Source organism: Hemicordylus capensis, chromosome 4, assembly GCF_027244095.1.
Source record: "Hemicordylus capensis ecotype Gifberg chromosome 4, rHemCap1.1.pri, whole genome shotgun sequence".
Lineage (NCBI taxonomy): Eukaryota > Metazoa > Chordata > Lepidosauria > Squamata > Cordylidae > Hemicordylus > Hemicordylus capensis.
The window spans coordinates 220,773,358-220,794,207 of NC_069660.1; the positions used below are offsets into that span (position 1 = coordinate 220,773,358).

The window sequence follows — 20,850 nt, forward strand, 5'->3', positions numbered from 1 at the left end:
CTAGTTGCTTTTCCAAAGTGTGGACCAGTTTTTGATGTAAAGATGCTGTTGAAGAAAGTCCAGCGTTACTGGAAGTATGATGTCTTGAGAGCAGTGAAAGACTGAGGGAACTTTAGGGTGGAAGGATGGATCAGTTATCAGGTGAACCGAGTCCGCTGAGAAGATGGAGTGGTTCAAAGTGTGCAGTGTGTAGGACATGTATCACTTTGTGAAAGTCTCATGAAGGGAATCCATGGACCATTGGGGGCGACTTGAGCATGGCATCTCTCAAGAAGCTTTTAAGATGTGGGTGTGTTCAGACACCGTTTGTTGGAAGTATATAGCAGAGGCACACTTGTTGTTTCAGCGTGTTAGGCCGAAGGCCCTGATGCAGACCTTCCTGCAGAAAGAGAAGCAACTCAGGGAGTCCGTATTGCTTGGTGGCTAGGCTACGGTGGCAACACCAGCAGAGGAACAATCTTCATGTGGATTGGTGGATCCTACAATGGAATCCCTCCTAGAGGCAAGGATGATGGGTCCAGAACCCTTGGGATATACCCAAGAATTTCAGGATGTTCCGCTTGGTTGCCATGTGGCAAGCTTGAACCACACTGGGCCATGATGAAGAACTGGACCCTGTTGAAGGAGGTCCATTGTTATTGGGAAGAGCCAGGGCCCCTCTAGTGACAGGTGTAGAATGTCTGCGAACCAGGGGCGACGGAGCCAATGTAGGGCTAAGAGAATCACTTGAACACTGAGTAGCCAGTTTGCAGCCAAATCCTGCAGAGTAGGCAGCTGAGACCCAGAACTGGTGGAAAGGCATAGAACAGCTCCTTGGGCCAAGAAGTAGATAGAGAATCCACAGCCTCTGCACCCTCACAGGGAAATTAGGAGAAGAATCTTGCGAGTTTTGTGTTGGTTGGTGATGCAAATAGATCCACCTGAGGATGGTCCAGGGCTTGTGTCAAGAGTTTGAACACCTCTGGGTGCAGGCTCCATTCTGCCAGGTGCAATTCTGTCTGGCTGAGTCAGTCCACTTGCATGTTCAATGACCTACTGACATGATGTACAATCGGTGATGCCAGGTGAGACTCCACCCACTGTACGAGCAGGGTCGTCTTGAGGTGTAGATATTTCGACCTGGTGCCCCTTGGCAGTTCACGAGAGCCTTGACTGTGAAGTTGTCCATGTGAACAAGGACATGGCAGTTCAGCAATAGTGACTGGAAAGTGAACAGGGCTAGTCAAATAGCTCTGAGCGCCAGGCAATTTATGCTGTGGCTCTGTTCCTGGGGGTCCATTTTCCTTCGGCAGAAAATGCTATGACAACATGATGAGATTCTCCAAGAAAGCAAAAACCCGTATCTTTTTCAAGTGGTGGTGCACCATCAGGGGTGTGAGAATCTTTGTGAAGATCTGAGAGGCTGAGGAGAGGCCGAATGGAAGAACCTTATATTGAAAATGTTAACCTACATATCTGAAGTGGAGTAGTGGGAGGCGTGCTGGGTGGATTGGGATATGCAGGTATGCCTCAATCAGGTCCACTGATGCCAGGAAGTCGGAGTGTTGAAGAGCTTCCACAGTGGAGCAAAGAGTCTCCATTCTGAACTTCCTGCACTGGATGAACCTGTTCAGGAATTTTAGGTCTTAGTTTTAGGTCTTATCACTGCTCTTAGTGATCCATCTTTCTTGGACACGGCAAATAAAACCAAATAGATGCCCTTGCCTGTTTGATGAGCGAGAACTAGTTCTATGGTTTCTATGGACAACAGGTTTTGAATTGCACGGAGGAAGTTGGTGTGTTTGGTAGTGGAATGTGACTGGGGTGTTGGTAGGAAGCAGTCATTGGGGGTACTGGTAGGAAGCGGTCATTGGGCAGTTAGTTCTATCTTGTAACCATGTAGGATAGTGTTTAAGACCCACTTGTCAAATGTGTTGGGCTCACAGGTGTGGAAGAAGTGGGAGAGTTGGCCTCCCATGCTCAGTTGTGAGGAGTCAGGAGGACTGTTTAGGCTTGGGTTGGGCCCCAAAGGTCTGTTGGGGCTGGTTGGGAGTTCTGTTGGTGGTGCGTTGATTGTTCCAAAAGGAAAGTTTTGGCCTGTGATCTCTATCCCTTGGTCTGAAGGAGGGATGAAAGGACTGGAACAGCTTGCGTGGAGGCCTCTTATCATCCCTACAAGGAGCGGAAGGAAGCACCTTCTTTTTGTCCTTTGTTTCTATGAAGATCTCCTGGAGTATAGCTAATGAGGAAACCTCATGCCCCTTCTTTAAGTTAAATTCAATTTTCTCTTAATTTGGGTCCCTGAGGGAGCCATCTCTGTCATGAGGGAGAATTAAGAACATAAGAACAGCCATGCTGAATCAGGTACAAGTCCAGCATCCTGTTTCACACAGTGGCCCACCAGATACCTCTGGGGAGTGCAGAGGCATGTACATGCCCTCTCTCCTGTTGTTGCTCCCCAGCAACTGGTATTGAGAGGCACTGTGCCTCTGAGGCTGGAGGTGACCCACAACTTCCAGACTAGTAGCCATTGATAGACCTGTCCACCATGAATCTGTCTAAGCCCCTTTTAAAGCCATCCAAGCTGGTGGCCATCACCACATTCCATGGCAAGGAATTCCATAGATTAATTATGTGCTGTGTGAAAAAGTACTTCTGCTTGTTAGTCCTAAATTTCCCGATCTTCAGTTTCATGGGGTGACCCCTGGTTCTAGTGTTGTGCGAGAGGGAGAAATTTTTCTCTCTGTCCACCCTCTCCACTCCATGTATAATTTTATACACCTTGATCATGTCTCCCCTTAGTCGCCTCTTTTCCAAAGTAAAAAGCCTTGCCTCATAAGGAAGGTGCTCCAGGCCCCTGATCATCTTGGTTGCCCTCTTCTGCACCTTTTCTAATTCTACAATATCCTTCTTAAGATATGGTGACCCAAACTGTACACAGTGCACCGGATGTGGCCACACCATAGATTTGTATGAGGGCATTATAATATTAGCATTATTATTTTCAATCCCCTTCCTAATGATTCCTCGCATGGAATTAGCCTTTTATACAGCAGCTGCGCACTGCGTCAACACTTTCAATGAGATGTCCACCATGACCCCAAGATCTCTCTCCTGGTCAGTCGCCGACAGCTCAAATCCCATCAGCGTATATGTGAAGTTGGGTTTTTTTGCCCCAATGTGCATCACTTTACACTTGATTACACTGAACCACATTTGTCATTTGGTCGCCCATTGTCATTTGTCATTTTGTCGCCCAGTTTGGAGAGATCTTTTTGGAGCTCCTCACAATCTGTTGTGGATTTCACCACCTTAAATAATTTAGTGTCATCTGCAAATTTGGCCACTTCACTGTTCACCCCAACTTCTAGATGGTTTTAGAACAAGTTAAAGAGCACTGGTCGCAGTACCGATCCTTGGGGGACCCCACTTCCTTCCTACCTACCTCCATTGTTAAAACTGTCCATTTATTCCTACTCTCTGTTTCCTGTCCTTCAACCAGTTACCAATCCAATAAACCCGTCCCCTTATTCCATGAACGCTATTTACTCAAGACCCTTTGGTGGGGAACTTTGTCAAAAGCTTTTTGGAAGTCCAAGTATACTATGTCAGCCAGATCACCTTTATCCACATGCCCATTGACACTCTCAATGAACTCCAAAAGGTTAGTAAGGCACAACTTTCCCTTGCTGAAGCCATGCTGGTTCTCCTTCAGCAACGTTTCCCCCCCGCCATATGTTTAACAATTTTGACCTTAAGTATGCTTTCCATCAATTTACCCGGCACTGAAGTTAAGCTGACAGGCTTGTAATTTCCAGCTTCCCCCTGGATCCCTTCTTGGAAATTGGAGTCACATTGGCTACTTTCCAGTCCTCTGGTACAGATCCTGATTGTAGGGACAAGTTACATATTTTTGCTTGGAGATCGGCAACTTCACATTGAGTTCCTTGGGTGGATGCTTGGGTGGATGCCATCTGGCCCTGGCAATTTGTTAGTTTTTTGTCTTTCAAGACCATTTAGAACATCTTCCCTTCACACCTCAAATTGGCCCAGTTCTTCATCTGGTAAAGCTGAAAAGCTCAATTCTGGAGAGGGTATATGGTCAGTATCCTCCACTGTAAAGACAGATGCAAATAACTCATTCAGCTTCTCTGCAATCTCCTTATCCTTCTTGTCTTGTGCCAGACAGTAGAGCTGCTACTGAAGCATCAGTGGGGGGCACTTGAAACATTTTAGTCTGTGTAAGATCATAAAGTTTATTCACCAGCTGTATGGGCTTTCTATGCGCAGCTGGAGCTTAAGAACATAAGAACAGCCCTGCTGGATCAGGCCCAAGGCCCATCTAGTCCAGCATCCTGTTTCACACAGTGGCCCATCAGATGCTGCTGGAAGCCACAGGCAGGAGTTGAGGGCATGCCCTCTCACCTGCTGTTACTCCCCTGCAACTGGTACTCAGAGGCATCCTGCCTTTGAGGCCGGAGGTGGCTTATAGCCCTTTGACTAGTAGCTGTTGATAGCCCCCTCCTCCATGAAGTTATCCAAACTCCTCTTAAAGCCATCCAGGTTGTTGGCTTGTTTTATTGTCTCTGAGAAGGAGTCTGGAAATGGAAAAAGTAGATCACGTGGCTTTGGGGTTGGGAAGACTTAGGTTTCCCTGGAAGGGGCAGGCTGTTCTTGCTGTGATAACTGTTGCAGGCCTAGGTTGTTTATGGCCTTGTGAAAAAGGTGAGAGGAGTCCTCAGGAATAAATAATCTTCTAGAATTAGAGAGAGACCCAAATTTTTGGTCATCTGACCATTCACCCTTTTATTTGGAATCAGCATGTAAGTCAGGATTTTCTGGGGGAAATTTTTCTATGGGACTCTCAATGTTATCAATGGGTCCCGGGTTGGGGAGGGGTTAAGGTCTGGCCCTCTGGGGTGGATTTCAGGTGAATCATATACCAAAATAGCAGAGGAATGAGATGGAGAGCCCTGGTCTTCCTGGACTTTGCCTTGTTTTCTAGATTTTTTGGACTTGTTTGACTTTTGAGATCTTTTATGTCTGTATCGTTTCCTGGACTTTTTGGGTGACCGCCTTGATAAGGATGAGGTAGAAGAGAAGGAAGTAGAGCCTCTATCTCTATCCCACTTTTTAGAAGATTTGGTGCACTGGCACTGTTGCAGCGACTTATTCAGTACATTCTGAAACCAAGCCTGCCAGCTTGCAAGCATTTCAGTAGGAAGAGAGGGCATGGGGGCTGCAGGAGGAGGTTGGTTGGGGAGGGGGGAAGGGAGGGAGAGGGCGTCAAGGCCCTGATTTCACCAGTTCAGGCGTTGCAGGTTGCGGATGGTCCGGTGGGCCTTCAGGTGAGACTGGCCTGGGAAGGGCAGACTGCACTGTCTAAGAAGGCCCTCTCTCATCCCCCTCACAGTGTCTGGGGGTTGCCAGTACCGCTTCCACCCTGAGGGTTAGGAGGGGCCTGCTTGGTGCGCTCCTGCCCCACCCCTCTGGTTGTTCCAGTGGTTGTGAAGGAATTTCCCTTGTAGGCCCTATAGTTGCGGGTGAAAGATTAGCAGGCCCAGGTGGGGGGGGGTGTCTGTTCTTGGTGCAGCCACTTGTAAGGCAGTGCGGGAGGAACCGTTGGTCTCGTAGGGGCCTCTGTGTTGTTGGGAGGCTCCGCTGGGTTGGAGGTGGGATCTGTCAGCAGACTGGGCGTGCCCGGTGTCAAGGAACGGTTATGTTGGTTTTTTTCTGGTCCCCAAAGAGCCTTCTAAAGGGTTGGGGGCCTTCTCCTCCTCCGTCCATCAGCACTGGCGAGCACCTGAAGGTTGTCGGTGGGCCTGCAGCCTGCGAGCGGGTAAACGCTGACTTACCTGAAGGAGGGGAGAGTGAGTTTTTCGTCTTGCTCTTGGACACAAGAATGTTTCATGGTTTTGTTGTTTGCTCCATCTGCAGACAGTATAGGGGAGAGAGAGCAGAAAGGGGGTGCAAGAAGGGTTTGTGTGTGTGCGGGGGGGGGGTGCTGAGAGTTGAGAGGCCAAAGAGAAGAAAAGGCAGAGAAGCTTAGCTGGAAGCTAGAGACTGTCTCTGGAGCAATACACAGGACTGGAAGAACTGGGGAGGGGTTACCCTTCTCGGGCTTATAAAGCCGTTGGCTAATCAACTAAGTCCTGCCCTCTGGAACGCATGAGAAGAATAACCCACATGAGATGTCCTCATTCAGCTGCAGTGAAACACTTTTTGGCTGCAGGATCCTCTGAGACATATTTCTGGAAGCTCCTGCTCCACCCTCATAATGCTGTGGAACATGCCAGCAGATGTTCCCAGCCACACAAGCATAGAGTTTCCTGATAGGGAAAAAGGTGCATGTCAGCAGAGAGGGGGATGAAGAAGCTCTCTGCTTCCCAAAGTAATGTGTGTAGCAACTGCCGCCATTGAAACGCCACAACTCCCAACACCAATGGGCTCATGTATATGTGACTGTGTAAAAACCTATTCGCTAGGAGCATCAAATATCCCAAAGAGATTCAGTACTAGGAAGAAAAAAATAGCAGGTGATCTATTCAGAAAAATAATGTTTTTAGTGGCTTGAAGCAATAAAAAGGTTCAAGTAATCAAATGTATGACAGTCAACATGATTAACCATGCTTTCCTATTTTCTTTTAAAAGAAATTTTATATCCTTCCAAGTTGAATAAAAAGTTACTTAATATATAAATCTTTGCAATGAGATTTCTTCAGATTAAAACTAAATGGTAAATGACTTTTAAATAAAGAAATTAAGGTAAAGTTTACAAAGCTATTATTGCAAGTCAAGTAATTAGGAATTTAACATAGATTTTTGTAGTTAATGGGGGAAAGGTATTAACAGTTATTATTAGGATGCATATTTAGAAATAAATTTGTTTCACTAAATTTTTTTGAAGGACATCAAAGTTAAACTACACTATATTAAAATGGTGTGAAACAAAACATTATTTAGGTTTATTTAATGAATGAAGACCTCACTAAATAAATATGAGAGAAGTACATTCAACTCACAAAGAACGAGTGGTCCTTGAAGGTTGGTGTTTCTGGAGTGCCTTGACTATACATGGACATCCTTCTTTGGAGAGCAGCTTTGTTCGTGCTGCCTGTGGATGGGGTTATGTCCTCAACATCAAATGGGCTGCAAAAGCATAAGCTTCTAATTAGACTGAATTATCATTACAAAGACACTTGTTTTACTTTCATGTTTAGGTTGTTAGAACAGGAAAAATCTTTTTTCTGTGGGGTTTTTTTTTTTTTTGTTCTAGCCTGGTGTTTTCCTTGCATGAAGACAGGAGGAATTCCAACGGCATTCTGATGAGGCTTTGTAACTTCAAACACCACATTCACAAGATAATTTCCTTGTACAGTACTCCATATTAATCAATCTGGAATAATTACAAAACACACTACAATAACTATGGCATTCACAACCACAGGGATGCCAGAGAAAATGGCCTCCCCATAGTGACTGACCACTTCCAAGCATATAACATTTAGAAGCACTTAATGTGAAACAGCTAGTGTGTGGAGCTGGCTATGTTTTGAGCCTTCACATTCCTCCTGGCAGTTGCCAGGAACATAGTGAATTGGTGCAAACGAGGCTTTTCTCCACTCTGGTCCATATCAATGGTAATTCTTATGTCCTGGGGCAAGGGGTGAATATTTTCATTTTCCATTAAGGGAATGTGCCACTATGCCTCAAAACCATAAGGGGTGGGGAAAACACTGGGCAGCATCCAGACTAAATTTCTTCTATTGAAATTAAGTAGTCCTATAGTAATAAGCAAGTATTGAGTAAATTAGTCTGCATGCTGTTCGCTATGTGATGGGGCTTCAGCAACTGCTGGATGCTATCCTCTGAATCTAATACTTTTGAGTTGCCTCCACATAGCACTGTTCTGACTGTATGAGAAGAGCTACCCATAAGAGACAGCCCACTTTTGCATCAGAAGTCTCATTTTATTTCAGTGGTATATAAAAAAATGGCATACTCTGTGTTTCTGGTATACCTTTTTGTCATATTGGCCAGAGTTCAGCAAAAGTGATCTCACGAAAGATCTTATTGAACCTTGCAGTGTTGTCAGTTCTCAGTTTAGGACAGTTCTTTCTTTGGACTTTTTACCCAGAAGTCTTACACAGAACACATGAAAGTGCCCATTTTATCTGAAATGATGTTGACACAACGAAGAATCAGCTGTACTTACTGCCAAGTGATTTCTAGGTTCAGCTTTATCGTGCCAAGGTCATTGATGTCCACAGCAACAACCTGACGCTGAGCGGCAAAGAGGTCTTTTGTTTCACAGGTAACACTTCCCACCAGAATGTGAGTAGCAAGGCCTTTAACTTCCATGACCTTCAAAAAGCAAAAAAAGAGTGTTGGTAATTAAGAACAGAACAACTATATTAATGATGCATTACTTTAGCAATATTGCTCAGAGTCAACTGTTCTACATTTTTCTACAGTAATCTTACTAACATCATGGACCTTTTGGAAGAGAAGGAAAAACTCAGCACCTGAACTCTTAAGTATACTTAATTGTGAATCTGCCTGTAAAATCTGAGGATCTGCCTCCTGTAAGACATGATTCTTGTCAATGAATTTCTGTTCCGTGACAGGAGGGCACTTTGGACTGGGATGCTCCTCACTCCGAGTCAGAAGGCATGGCTGTTTTTGCTGATCAGTTGAATGAGGCTGCTATTCAGCACCCAGCCTCAGTTTGATTGGGCCCTTCTTCTCATATCAGATGCATAGAATGTTTGATCACCTCCTCTGGCAATTTTCACTTTTGTGTTTTGGGTCATCCGTTGTAGAGCTGCCTTCTCACATACAACCTGAACTGCAAACAAATTAGCCTAGAAGTTTTTAGAACTGGATTATAAAATGGCTTAAATCTTGGTGTACCAGTAAACAACTGCTTACTACTGGATGTGTGTCTAGCTCCGCGAAATGACACAAACCATGACTTTATAGTAGAATTGTGGAGAAATTAATCTAGGAATGCTGGATAAACAGAAACGTTTATTACTGAGATGCGATCTGCACTGGTGTTGCAGACCAAGTACTCCAACTTAATTGTTTTGTGGGTTGCAAACATCATTTTTCTTTCTTTTTTCCCCTGGATCGTGGATCTTGACCACTTATGCACACTTTTAGTCAGCATTCCTACACACACTCATGCGTATGTATTCATAAGTCCACTTGTTTAATAGAGAGACTGTTTTGTTTTAAGTCCACCAGAGTGAGGGGAATAATTGTTATGCCTCTTAAAGCTAAAGACATGGAACTAATTAATTTGATACTGTGACTCACATGGACTGAAGGCAGGCTTTTAAGGGGTGCCTCAGAAATTCTATGTTTAGCCAGTCTCTTTTGCCTTGTGATTGGCTTCATCTATGAACTTGCCCAGTCTAATCCACTTCCGCTGACTGAAGCTCACTAATTTGGCATTAATTTTTAATCACTAATACGTAGCGAATAAAATGAAGTATTACTTTTAAATCTAATTTAAACTGCTTAACATCTATTTAGAGAGTCAGACCAGACAGAAAGAAGCATGCGGTTGCTTTCAAGTATGCCCAGAATGCACCCGGCTCCCTACCCCATAGCAGCCACGTGCACCGTCAAAATGCGACACGTGAAGGTCTTGGGTAGGGATGTGCACGGAACCGGGTCCCGTCAAGCCGATGGTGGGGCGGGGAAGGCGTTAAGGACAGGGGAGGGTGCACTTCCCCTCCCCCACCATGCTTCCCCCTCCGGCACTCTGTGTATAAATAGTCTGGTGGGCAACATCATGTTGCACATTGTGCATACAATGTGCGCGTGCCTGCAACACACACATGGATGCACAGTACTTCCGGTCAGTGAAACAACAGGGTCGCAAGGAGGTACGCTGCTGTCCTGCCGGACTATTTATACACAGAGCACTGGAGGGGGAAGTGTGGAGGTAAGTGGGGGGGGGGGAGTGCACCCTCCCCCATCCTTAAAGCCACCCCTGCTCCCACGTTCGAACCGGTTCGAGCGCAGGGGTTCAGAACCTGTTCATCGCTCTAAGAATAGAACGCCGAACAGGTCCGTGCACATCCCTAGTCTGGGGAATATCCTTGGTGCAGTACCCCAAAACAATGTACTGCAGTTGGAAGCAAAAATCAGCCAAATCCCATTGTGCCTGTGAGGGCCAAACTAAAAATGCAAAAAACCCACAAAACCCGCACACATGCAAGGGCAAGCTACATGTGGAAGTAATGTGTAGTCTGGCTGGAAACTCTTTGGATTCTGTCCATAATAAACAAACATTAACCTATCAAATGTTTAAGATGAAAGTATTTTTTGTGCTGCGTTTGAAACGTCTCATCCAAATTACTTTATACTCTAAGGGCTCATAGAATGCTAGATCATTTAATCATTTGATGACTCATTTGAATGTGTGAAATGACTCAACTGAAAAGCATTGTATTTGTGATAATGCAACATGATATGGTTAGTGTGTGTGGTTTGTTTGTGGTGGCTGATTAAAACAGGCACATAATCACTCCCTCAGCTAATTCATAGTATTCAGATACCAAACGATAGAGCTGCAAAGCATCAGGTCTTTGGATAGTGATAATCATGTAGGCAGAAATACAGAGTAATTTGTATGGAATCTCCCTCCCTCCCTGTCACACATATACATACACACACACAGAGACACACACCAATGTACTTTACATCTTTGCATGGCGCGCTCAGATTTCTGCAAACTGCTGTCTTTGTCACTGCCCCACTGCCCCTCCTGACCAGTGTACATCACCTAAGCCAAAGCATTTAAGATGGCTCAAATTAATAAGACTTGAACACTTTTCCAGTCTATAATGACTATCTCCCATACTTCCTTTATTTTCCATTAAGATATTGCCTTTTATGCACCAAATGATAACTTCTGAATTGTTACTTAGGGGTTGTATTTTAAATGCTAACAGCATGAGTGCAATTTCTACCAGTGCAAGTGGGAGGGGAAGGATTTTGGCTAATGTCACCTTCCCCCTACAGTCTTCTATGCCCTCGGAGAATCTGTTCTTGAAGGTTGAGGGGTCCTTCCAAAGAAGGATGGCATGTGAAATGGCCTGGGTTGCCGCAGGAAAGAGGAGGAAACTGCTCCTTCCTCTTCTGTTCACACTAGGAGCACTTAGGACACAATCATGGAATTTCATGTTTTTATTCTGCGTAAACAATTATGAAAGAAAAGCATAGTAGAGGGGGGTACTGGAGCAGTGTTGCAAAGACATTTTCGGAATTTTGACAATTGGATTTTTTGCCTCTACAAAATACATTGAAACACTGCAGGATACACACAGAAGGGGTATAAGTATTCATACATTCAGTTCAGCATGGGAAGTCTGGATGGCTTTGCTTGTCACATATAGGTCAACCTTTTGGCGATGTTTAATTGATATGCAGACAACAACATTAGTATTGATACCTTAATGGAGATCAGCCCAACTATGAGAGGGAAGAAGATCATTTCTTCTCCATCCCAGCTTTGCTTGCCGTTGACTTCTATTTTGCCTTTCAGTTTCCATCTCTGGCGTCCGTATCGCATGAATATCTGCGGAAAAGAAAAATAGTATTGTGTCTTCTGGCCTGTCTGGGTTTCCCCCCTCACATTCAAGCTAATGGATGGTGATCATTGCTGCAATATATAAGAGATGAAATTCTACACATGCTGATATATGACTGCTATGTGTTTTCCTGTTGAGTTTCTTTTTTTAAATAATGCAAACTGTATCACTTGTAATCTTTCAGAGAACAAGTTGAGTAGATTTGTACGACTAGTTCTGGAACTACAGAGTTCTACACAGTTCCACATTAGAATGCGGAGAACACTGGGTGATGCCTGCTTTTGTTCTGGGATGCTGTGCATGTTTGCAAGGCAAGAATTCAATGCAAACTATGTGTTTCCGTTTGGAGTACCATGGTAGACTGGCACAGTGGCTGGCCAGGGACTGCGATTACGTTGTGGATTCCAACCACTCTGTTTGTTGATGGGGTTCTATCTCTGCCCTTGTATGGTGCAGTGGGGGGAGGGCCGACGTGCACTGTTCTAATTGATCTACTCCAGACAGCCTGTCCTGGCTTGATATGGGAGCCACAAGAGGAAGAAAACTTATGCCAAGGACAAAATATTGAGAGTCATGCTGACACTCTTCCAAAACAAACTTAAAGAAAGATCTGTTGTTATCTTGCTAGTCATAAATCAGCTCTGTGGGACCAATCTCATAGTCTTTATGTGGGAAAGGCTCCGAGTGCATTCATCCATAAATAGAGAATAGTGAGACCTTTCTTGCTATACAGGATATGAGAACAAGAAGAAATGCCATGAAGAAACCTTTGAACATGATGGAAAATGACATTTTCACAAGGCTACTCACTTCATACTGGTCTCCAGGGCAAAGTCGAGCAAAGCCAGCCAGACCTAGGAGCCAACAAGATTTGAGATCCATTTCAGAAAAAAAAGCATATGCCTCCTCTCTTTCTTTTATCAGTGACTGGATACTTGGAAACTGATCACCAACACTCCACAATGTTGCCAAAGCAATTCTGCCATTGAGAGAACAACTCTGAAAGCCCCATGCTTCCTCCTCTCATCAGTGGGGAGGATGGAGTCTGCTCTGCTAGCTGCTCCAATTGCTGCTTCTTTAAAAATGGCCAAGAAGGATGCCCAATGTATTGTTTCTTTTGCTAAGGCTTACAAGATCTATGGAAATATTGTTGGGAGACTTGGTGGATTCAGCTACTTTGGATTCTGAATTCCTAATTTATTCTCTGACTTGGCAGGATTTGACTGTTGACTTCTTACCACACCCCTAAGCCTTTTAAGTGTAGCTCTCTGGAACAGATAAAAGAATCAAGCTCCAACTGAGACATCTTCAAATATGAAATGCATTTGGCAACACCTTGCTATAGCAAAAGCATCCAGTCTATTCTCTTTGAAACCATCTGACAGCTTTTTTCCGTAGCTGGCTTTGCCCAGTTCCATCCCTTGAAACAGACAGCAATATATCGCTCTAACGTGAGCAAAAAGCAGGAAAGGTAATTAACTTCCTCTGGATTGTTTTTGTGCTGCCACTCCTGCACTGCACTTGTCCGCTTCCTGAGAAGACACTGCAGAAAGCAATGGAGGATTGGGTAAGCCAATGAGCGAGCCCATCAGCCAGACACACTCCAAGTGGGTGAAGCTGCCAGATGCATGCTGCTACAGTAAGAGTAGTGGCAGCAGAGCACTCCCTGGGAGAGAAGCAAAGAAGGGTGATGTCTCCGGGCTCTGACCTGGAAGGCAGGGGAAGAGGAGGGAAGGGAAGGAAGAAGGGAAAGAGCCAGGAAAGGGGACAATATCTGGCTCAGGCCAGGAGAACCAAAATGGGGCAGCACTTCACAGCTTGCCTCCAGTAGCCAAATGCCTTGCGTCACCATTGGTGTGCAAAATATCTCAGTGATTTCAGTCCAGAGGCAGACAAGGAGCTCCCCACCTGGAATCACATTCAAATCCATTTCAATATAACCAACAAAAGCCTATGTACTGCAGTTGACTCGATGGAAATAAACAGGGACTCCTACACACAAGAAATCCATGTACTCATCGGACCTTACTTGCCTTTTTAGATTGGGCCAGCAAAGGGCTAGACTGCATGTTTCAACAAGCACGTACTTGTCAACTGCATACTTGTTTCCCCCCAACTTAGACTGCAGCCACAGAGGCCTCGATCTGGATTGGGACTAGAGCATGAGGGAGGGGGAGCTTTAAGCCTTTGCCCTCATCATGGTTCCAATCCAGACGAGGTCCCCTGTTGCTGCTATTTACCACAGAGGCACCAAAGGAAAACATCTAAAAGCAGAGATACAGAAAGCACTTAAATAGAAGACGACCTATGATGCTTTGAACCAGGTTACAAAAGGAACATAAGAACATAAGAACAGCCCTGCTGGATCAGGCCCACGGCCCATCTAGTCCAGCACCCTGTTTCACACAGTGGCCCACCAGATGCCGCTGGAAGCCACAGGCAGGAGTTGAGGGCGTGCCCTCTCTCCTGCCATTACTCCCCTGCAACTGCAACAGGAAAAGGCCCTTGAAAAAGAGCTGAGGAAGCTTAACCCTAGTCTAAGGAGAGGAGAGCTGGTCTTGTGGTAGCAAGTATGACTTGTCCCCATAGCTAAGCAGGGTATGCCCTGGTTGCATATGAATGGGAGACTTGATATGTGAGCACTGCAAGATATTCCGCTTAGGGGATGGAGCTGCTCAGGGAAGAGCAGAAGGTTTCAAGTTCCCTCCCTGGCTTCTCCAAGATAGGGCTGAGAGAGATTCCTGCCTGCAACCTTGGAAAAGCTGCTGCCAGTCTGTGAAGACAATACTGAGCTAGATAGACCAGTGGTCTGACTCAGTATATGGCAGTTTCCTATGTTCCTATGTACTCCCTCTCTGCACCCTTTCCTGGAGTAAAGCCAAAATCCCACCCATGCACATAAAAGCACATATGGAACACACATGTTTAGGCTGTTAATTTTACCTAACTGGTAGTGCACAGAGAAAGATCAGTTCAAGATTAAATCAACAATTCTGGCTGTAACATTGATGAGTCTACACACACACACACACACACACACACACACACACACACACACACACACACACACACACCCCAATAAACTTTTAAGAAAACAACAACCAAAGTCAATGTATATGTATGGACTCTTGCTGAGGAAAGAGTTTTTTTCATGGTTACAGCTTAATTCACATAATTAGAATAACTGCAAGATTGTCAATCCCATGATCACACTGAGAGCAGAAATGTACTGGTCCATTGTACACAGTCTTACTATAATAATCTGAGTCATGCTGGATGTAACTGTTGACCTTGATATACCCCCAAGCTGCTGAACCAACTGTGTGACTGTGGAATCAGCAGGCTTAGATTTGTAGGGAAGTGGTGTAGTGGTTAGAGTGCTGGACTTAGGACCGGGGAGACCCGAGTTCAAATCCCCATTCAGCCATGAAACTAGCTGGGTGACTCTGGGCCAGTCACTTCTCTCTCAGCCTAACCTACTTCACAGGGTTGTTGTGAAAGAGAAACTCAAGTATGTAGTACACCGCTCTGGGCTCCTTGGAGGAAGAGCGGGATATAAATGTAATAATAATAATAAATAATAATAATATCTGGAGCACTGGAAGCCAATGTGTAAATCTGAGGGCCATACTGTGTTTCTTGTAGCATTCCTCTTTTTGGACTGAAGGTGGCAGTAGTCCCTCACAAGCTCTTTTTATCAACGTTCCTCTCATAAACTTAAAGAGATGTTAGAAGATAGTTATCTGCAATCTGGAAAATAATTACTCTGTAGTAATCTATCTTAAATGCCTTTGGGAGTCTATGGAATTACAGTAAGAGCTTGGTGGATGGATGGCTTCAACACTGTGTGAAATACCATCGCAGCACATTTTTTATTATTCACAATAATGCAAGGAGCCATTTGGCAGTTACATTATCATGCTACAAGTGCCTGTTCTATCCCCAGTTTTAAATCAATACATAATTTAAACCAATACATAAATATTAACATATTTATTGCATAGCATCCTACTATTCCTCCAAGGTGCTCAGAGCTGTCTTCTCGCCTTGCTACAATCCTCTGTGGTAAGTTCGTCTAACAGAGAGTGATTGATCCCAAGCCACCAATGGACTTCCTGAGTGAGGATTTGAGCCCATCTGTATGTTTGAGGATGAATACTGGCTAGAAGGGCCAAAGGGCTTCCCTTTCTCACGTATGCTTTCTAGCAAAGGAAGATATATCTTTAAACACACACACACACACACACACACACACACACACACACACACACACACTGACACTGCTTATGGAGGACGACAAGAAAAGACTAAAGGAGCTGCCATCTTGAGTGTAAACCATACTATGCTAATATTGTTAATGCAGAAATTAGTGTGGGGGCAAAACGGGATACTGTTATGCTGAACTAAAGGGATGAGTGCAAAGACAGTCAAATCTCCAAAGAGGTGAGCCAATGGGAATGTCAAGACACTAACACAACCTCCACCAAGACTACAGAACAACTTTGTACTAGCATAGCAGTGCTTTTTCAATCAAGAAATATTCCTCACAGAAATTGTGTCAAATCTAGAAATAGGACTCAGGTCTCTTGGGTCCCAGTATTCTTAATTCATGAGAACCAATTTCCCTTCCATTGTCACATAGTATTTGTTAAAGCAACATCATTTTAGGTAGATGCCTTCCTTATACTAGTGGTTAGTCTAACATAACTTGACACAGCTATGCCCAGCAGCTTCATTCTTATTGCTAAGAGGATATTTTCTTTTGCCCATGAACATAAACCACCATTTCTCCTGTCCTCCCACACTGCTTCAGGCACCAGAACAAAGCAGCCCTCTGTCGGGCTCATATTACCTCCCACTTTCTAATTTATTTATTATTTATAAATAATTTAAATTTACTAGCACTCTGCTGTTGGCTCCATCTCCCTTTTGATGGCCTAATATGGCAACGTGATCTCGGCTGTCCATCTAGCTGGGTGTGCATCACATCTGTGGCAAGCACACATATAGACTTCTAAGAAAATAAAAGTGGGAAAAGAATTCCCACATGGGTCAAAATAGGCCCTGCATCATCAATTGTTGCATTCTTGAAATGAGTCATTGAAATGCATTCTTCAGTGCATACTTTACCAAAATAAAAATGCAGTTTTTCTGGCCAGTATTCTAGGGCTTGATACCCCGAGGAAATACAAGATGATACAAAATAACCCATTCATTCACATTTCTCTCTGCTTTTGCTCCACTACATGCATCCATTCCTACTTTTTTGTAAGTTTCATGTTCCTTTATTGCAAGAAGTGGTTTAGGTCCACATGGATGAGAGAAGCAGACCTTTGCATTAATATATATGGATGTGACAATATCATCTATTTCCCTTAAATCTACTGTGATGTCAACAATAGACCCTCCTACATTTAGTAGAGATTAGAAAAAGAATGATGTAGTCTTGTTTAATTTACTGCAACTGTTAAAAACCACCACAACAACATCATTTAGAAAACAAACAACCCAGAATTGTCTTTTTTTGTTTCCTTTTGCAATAATAAGAAGAGGCAGCACTAGGGTTAACCTAAGTAATCTCTCGGCAATTGCAAAATGATGCATTTTACAAGACAATGATGCAAGGGGTACTTCAGAGCTTTTTCCCCAGTGTATTTCGTTTCAGACCTAAGACTTCAAGTAAGGCATGAGATAAAATAATAACAATAAAAGAATGGATTTTCATCCTGTATTCCTGAACAAAGCTCCATTAAACACACACACACACACACCACTTAACCATAAGTGAGATCGCAGAGGGATATAGCATAACACAATAGACATCAACATTTTTTTTTCTTAATTTCAATTCTTCTGTCCAGGGCTCTAGCTGCTTACAAGAGAACCTTGATATTCGCTGGGGGTTATGTTCTGGGCTTCAGCTGCAGATATGGAAACCATGAATATACAGGTGAAACTCGGAAAATTAGAATATCGTGCAAAAGTCCATTAATTTCAGTAATGCAAATTAAAAGGTGAAACTGATATATGAGACAGACGCATTACATGCAAAGCGAGATAAGTCAAGCCTTAATTTGTTATAATTGTGATGATCATGGCGTACAGCTCATGAAAACCCCAAATCCACAATCTCAGAAAATTAGAATATTACATGGAACCAAGAAGACAAGGATTGAAGAATAGAACAATATCGGACCTCTGAGAAGTATAAGCATGCATATGTATTCAGTACTTGGTTTGGACCCCTTTTGCAGCAATTACTGCCTCAATGAGGCGTGGCATGGATGCTATCAGCCTGTGGCACTGATGAGGTATTATGGAAGACCAGGATGCTTCATTAGCGGCCTTCAGCAATTCTGCATTGTTTGGTCTCATGTCTCTCATCCTTCTCTTGGCAATGCCCCATAGATTCTCTATGGGGTCAGGTCAGGCGAGTTTGCTGGCCAATCAAGCACAGTACACTGTATACTTTTCAGAGGTCCGATATTGTTCTATTCTTCAATCCTTCTCTTCTTGGTTCCATGTAATATTCTAATTTTCTGAGATTGTGGATTTGGGGTTTTCATGAGCTGTACGCCATGATCATCACAATTATAACAAATTAAGGCTTGACTTATCTCGCTTTGCATGTAATGCATCTGTCTCATATATCAGTTTCACCTTTTAATTTGCATTACTGAAATTAATGGACTTTTGCACGATATTCTAATTTTCCGAGTTTCACCTGTAGAGTAATTAAATCCTATGGGATCACAGGGGTTAGGTTCCCAGTAGGCTGAAAATGGCCCAAAATCGACTGAAAATCGCAGGGGTGTCCTCCCTTTTTGTGTGTATTTTTAATGAATGATAATATTGTTATTGTTAAAATCAATAAAAATTGAATTTGGGGGGAAAAAGGGTTTGAACTTATGTTTTGATTTATTATCATAGGAAGGGTAAATTTTATAGTTGTTGATTCACGAAGAAATGTGAGCGGGAAATCCTCCCTTTTTGTGTGTATTTTTAATGAATGATAATATTGTTATTGTTAAAATCAATAAAAATTGAATTTGCCAAAAAAAAAAAAACCAAATAAAAAAGAAAATCGCAGGGGTGGGGGAGATTCTTACCATGCTCTGCTGCTCCCCCTGAGTCATGCTGTGCCCCAAAAGTGGCCCAAAATAGGTGTGTTTTTTCCTGGTTTTTTTCTTCTTACAAAGATGGGAGCCATTTTGTAGCTTCATCGAAGAAAATGGCAGCCAGAAATGACCTCCATGGTCATTTCTGGCCACCTCCAACCCAAAGATAAGCGAGGTTGGCATGTTCCCCTCTTTTTCCGCATATGCTGAGGTCGGACGTCTTTTTCTCGGCCATGGATATGCGAATCCACGGATGTTGAATCCGCAGATAATGAGGTCCACCTGTACAAGCCTTTGTTTGGGCCACCCTGCTTCTGCAGCATCCTGCATCATATGTGGAGTATGGCTAGATCTCTCTGCAACATTTGCCACAAAAAAGACAAAAAGCCCTTGCCACAGCCAATAGAAATAAGAACTGGGGGTTTACACTGTGTGTGTGTCAGGATATGACTCAAGGAATCTGCATCAGCCTCACATCTCACCACCCTTACAATGCAGCTTGTGCGGTCCTCATGTACTGTGTAGAGCTTCTTCTCATCAGTGTTGAAGCGCTCCTCTGCTTTAAGGGCTGAGGCCAACTCCCAGAGCGGTAGCAAAAGGAAAAGGCCACTTCTTGGGCTGGCACTAGAATCTCTGGACACAATCCTACCCTTTACTATCTCTGTACAAGCAAAATATGCTGCGGTACTTTTATAGGACTTGTCTTGGGTAAAGTGAAAGTGCGCGTACTTTGCCAAGAAAGGGAAAGCCCTTTTTTTTGTTTTCTAGCCTGGTGTTTTCCTTGTATTTAAAAAAGCTTGAAGGAAGAAGATAAATCTTGAAGGTACCAACTGTGTATAATGGAACTCCATTATACACACTTGGAACTCTTGGAAATGGCAATACCTCCTCCTCCTGCTGCTGCTGCTGTTGATGTAAGTGGAGGCTGTAGAAACAAAACAAAAAGCAGCTCGAAAATAGAGAATTTATTCCAACATGTTTCGATTAATATCATTTTCAAGGAATATTTTCACTTAACTAGTCTGCCTAGGATTCTTGCAAGAAAGTATCTCTTCCAGGCAGTGGAAATATTCCTTGAAAGCAATATTAACTGAAACTTGTTGGAATCAATCCTCTATTCTGCAGCTGCTTTGTTTCGTTGTTGTGGCTATCTCAGCTGACATTGATCCTTCATACAGTCTTGAGGCCACAGGAACACTAGGAAAATCATTCTCTGATTTTTCTGTAGATGGGATTTCTATGTTTCAAGGCATGGACATGTTTTGTGACTTTCAAAGGTCTAAATACATGAATGAAGGCATTCCAAATTACACCACACACACACACACACACACACACACACACACACACACACACACACCCTAAGTGAAATATGTGTAAACATGTGTGAAAAGCTACTCTCCATGATGAATTACTGATTTACCCAAGTTCTTAAAAAGTACCATAGAATTTCCCCAGTTAAGGATGATTCTGTTCCACTCACTCATAGTAACTGAATGGATATGATCAAAAATCTAGTAACTTGAAAAAGCTTAATCCTGGAAAATTTATTACATTCTGATTACGATCGAGATGGATATTAAAGACATTTATTACTCACTCACTCACTTTCAGAAAGCCTGGGAAATAATTCAATGAGCAGAATCACTGGAAGTGACAGAGATCCTTGGTTAATTTGACAGACATAATAAAATGTGGGCAAACGATGTAGCACCACACATGCACAATTGATTTTGCTCTGAAGATGAATGTGTAATCCAATGTAATTACTCCACACCCCACCAAAGCAAGAGGAAGGGAAATTCGAAATCACTGTAAAATGCTTGATATTCCAATATGTACAATTTGTTCAATTTGCTTTGGGTATATGGCAGAGATGGGTTCTAAAGCTCCAATAATCATTGTGGTGGGAGAAAGAAAACAAACCTCTTATCTGAATTGGTTTGTGTACTCAATGCTTTCAAAAAACACACAGAGAGAGAGAGAGAGCTCTCATTGCACTGTTTGTACAGAAAAAGGTAGGCAAGCCAAGCCAATTACCTTTCATCTTGATGCAGAACTCCCCCATTAGATTTTCCAGCTCTCCTTCAATAGTGCACATGTTCTGTGTGAACAAACAGAAAACTGACATATCATCAACCGTCCAA

General features: G+C 43.4%; 1 protein-coding gene across 11 annotated transcripts in view; it reads right to left on the minus strand.

The window, feature by feature from the left end:
* RIPOR2 (RHO family interacting cell polarization regulator 2) overlaps positions 1 to 20,850 on the minus strand; it is a 171,212-nt gene that overhangs the window by 24,241 nt on the left and 126,121 nt on the right. For all 11 annotated transcript variants that reach the window (XR_008306218.1, XM_053246287.1, XM_053246286.1 and 8 more), the window contains exons 8-12: positions 20,744 to 20,807; positions 12,396 to 12,439; positions 11,447 to 11,572; positions 8,195 to 8,343; positions 7,002 to 7,128 (exon numbers count right to left, since the gene is read on the minus strand). Coding sequence is in view for 10 of the 11 variants with exons in the window: in XM_053246287.1 (XP_053102262.1) it covers positions 7,002 to 7,128; positions 8,195 to 8,343; positions 11,447 to 11,572; positions 12,396 to 12,439; positions 20,744 to 20,807 (510 nt within the window). In the remaining variant the exon portion in view is untranslated. The remainder of the gene's footprint in view (positions 1 to 7,001; positions 7,129 to 8,194; positions 8,344 to 11,446; positions 11,573 to 12,395; positions 12,440 to 20,743; positions 20,808 to 20,850) is intronic.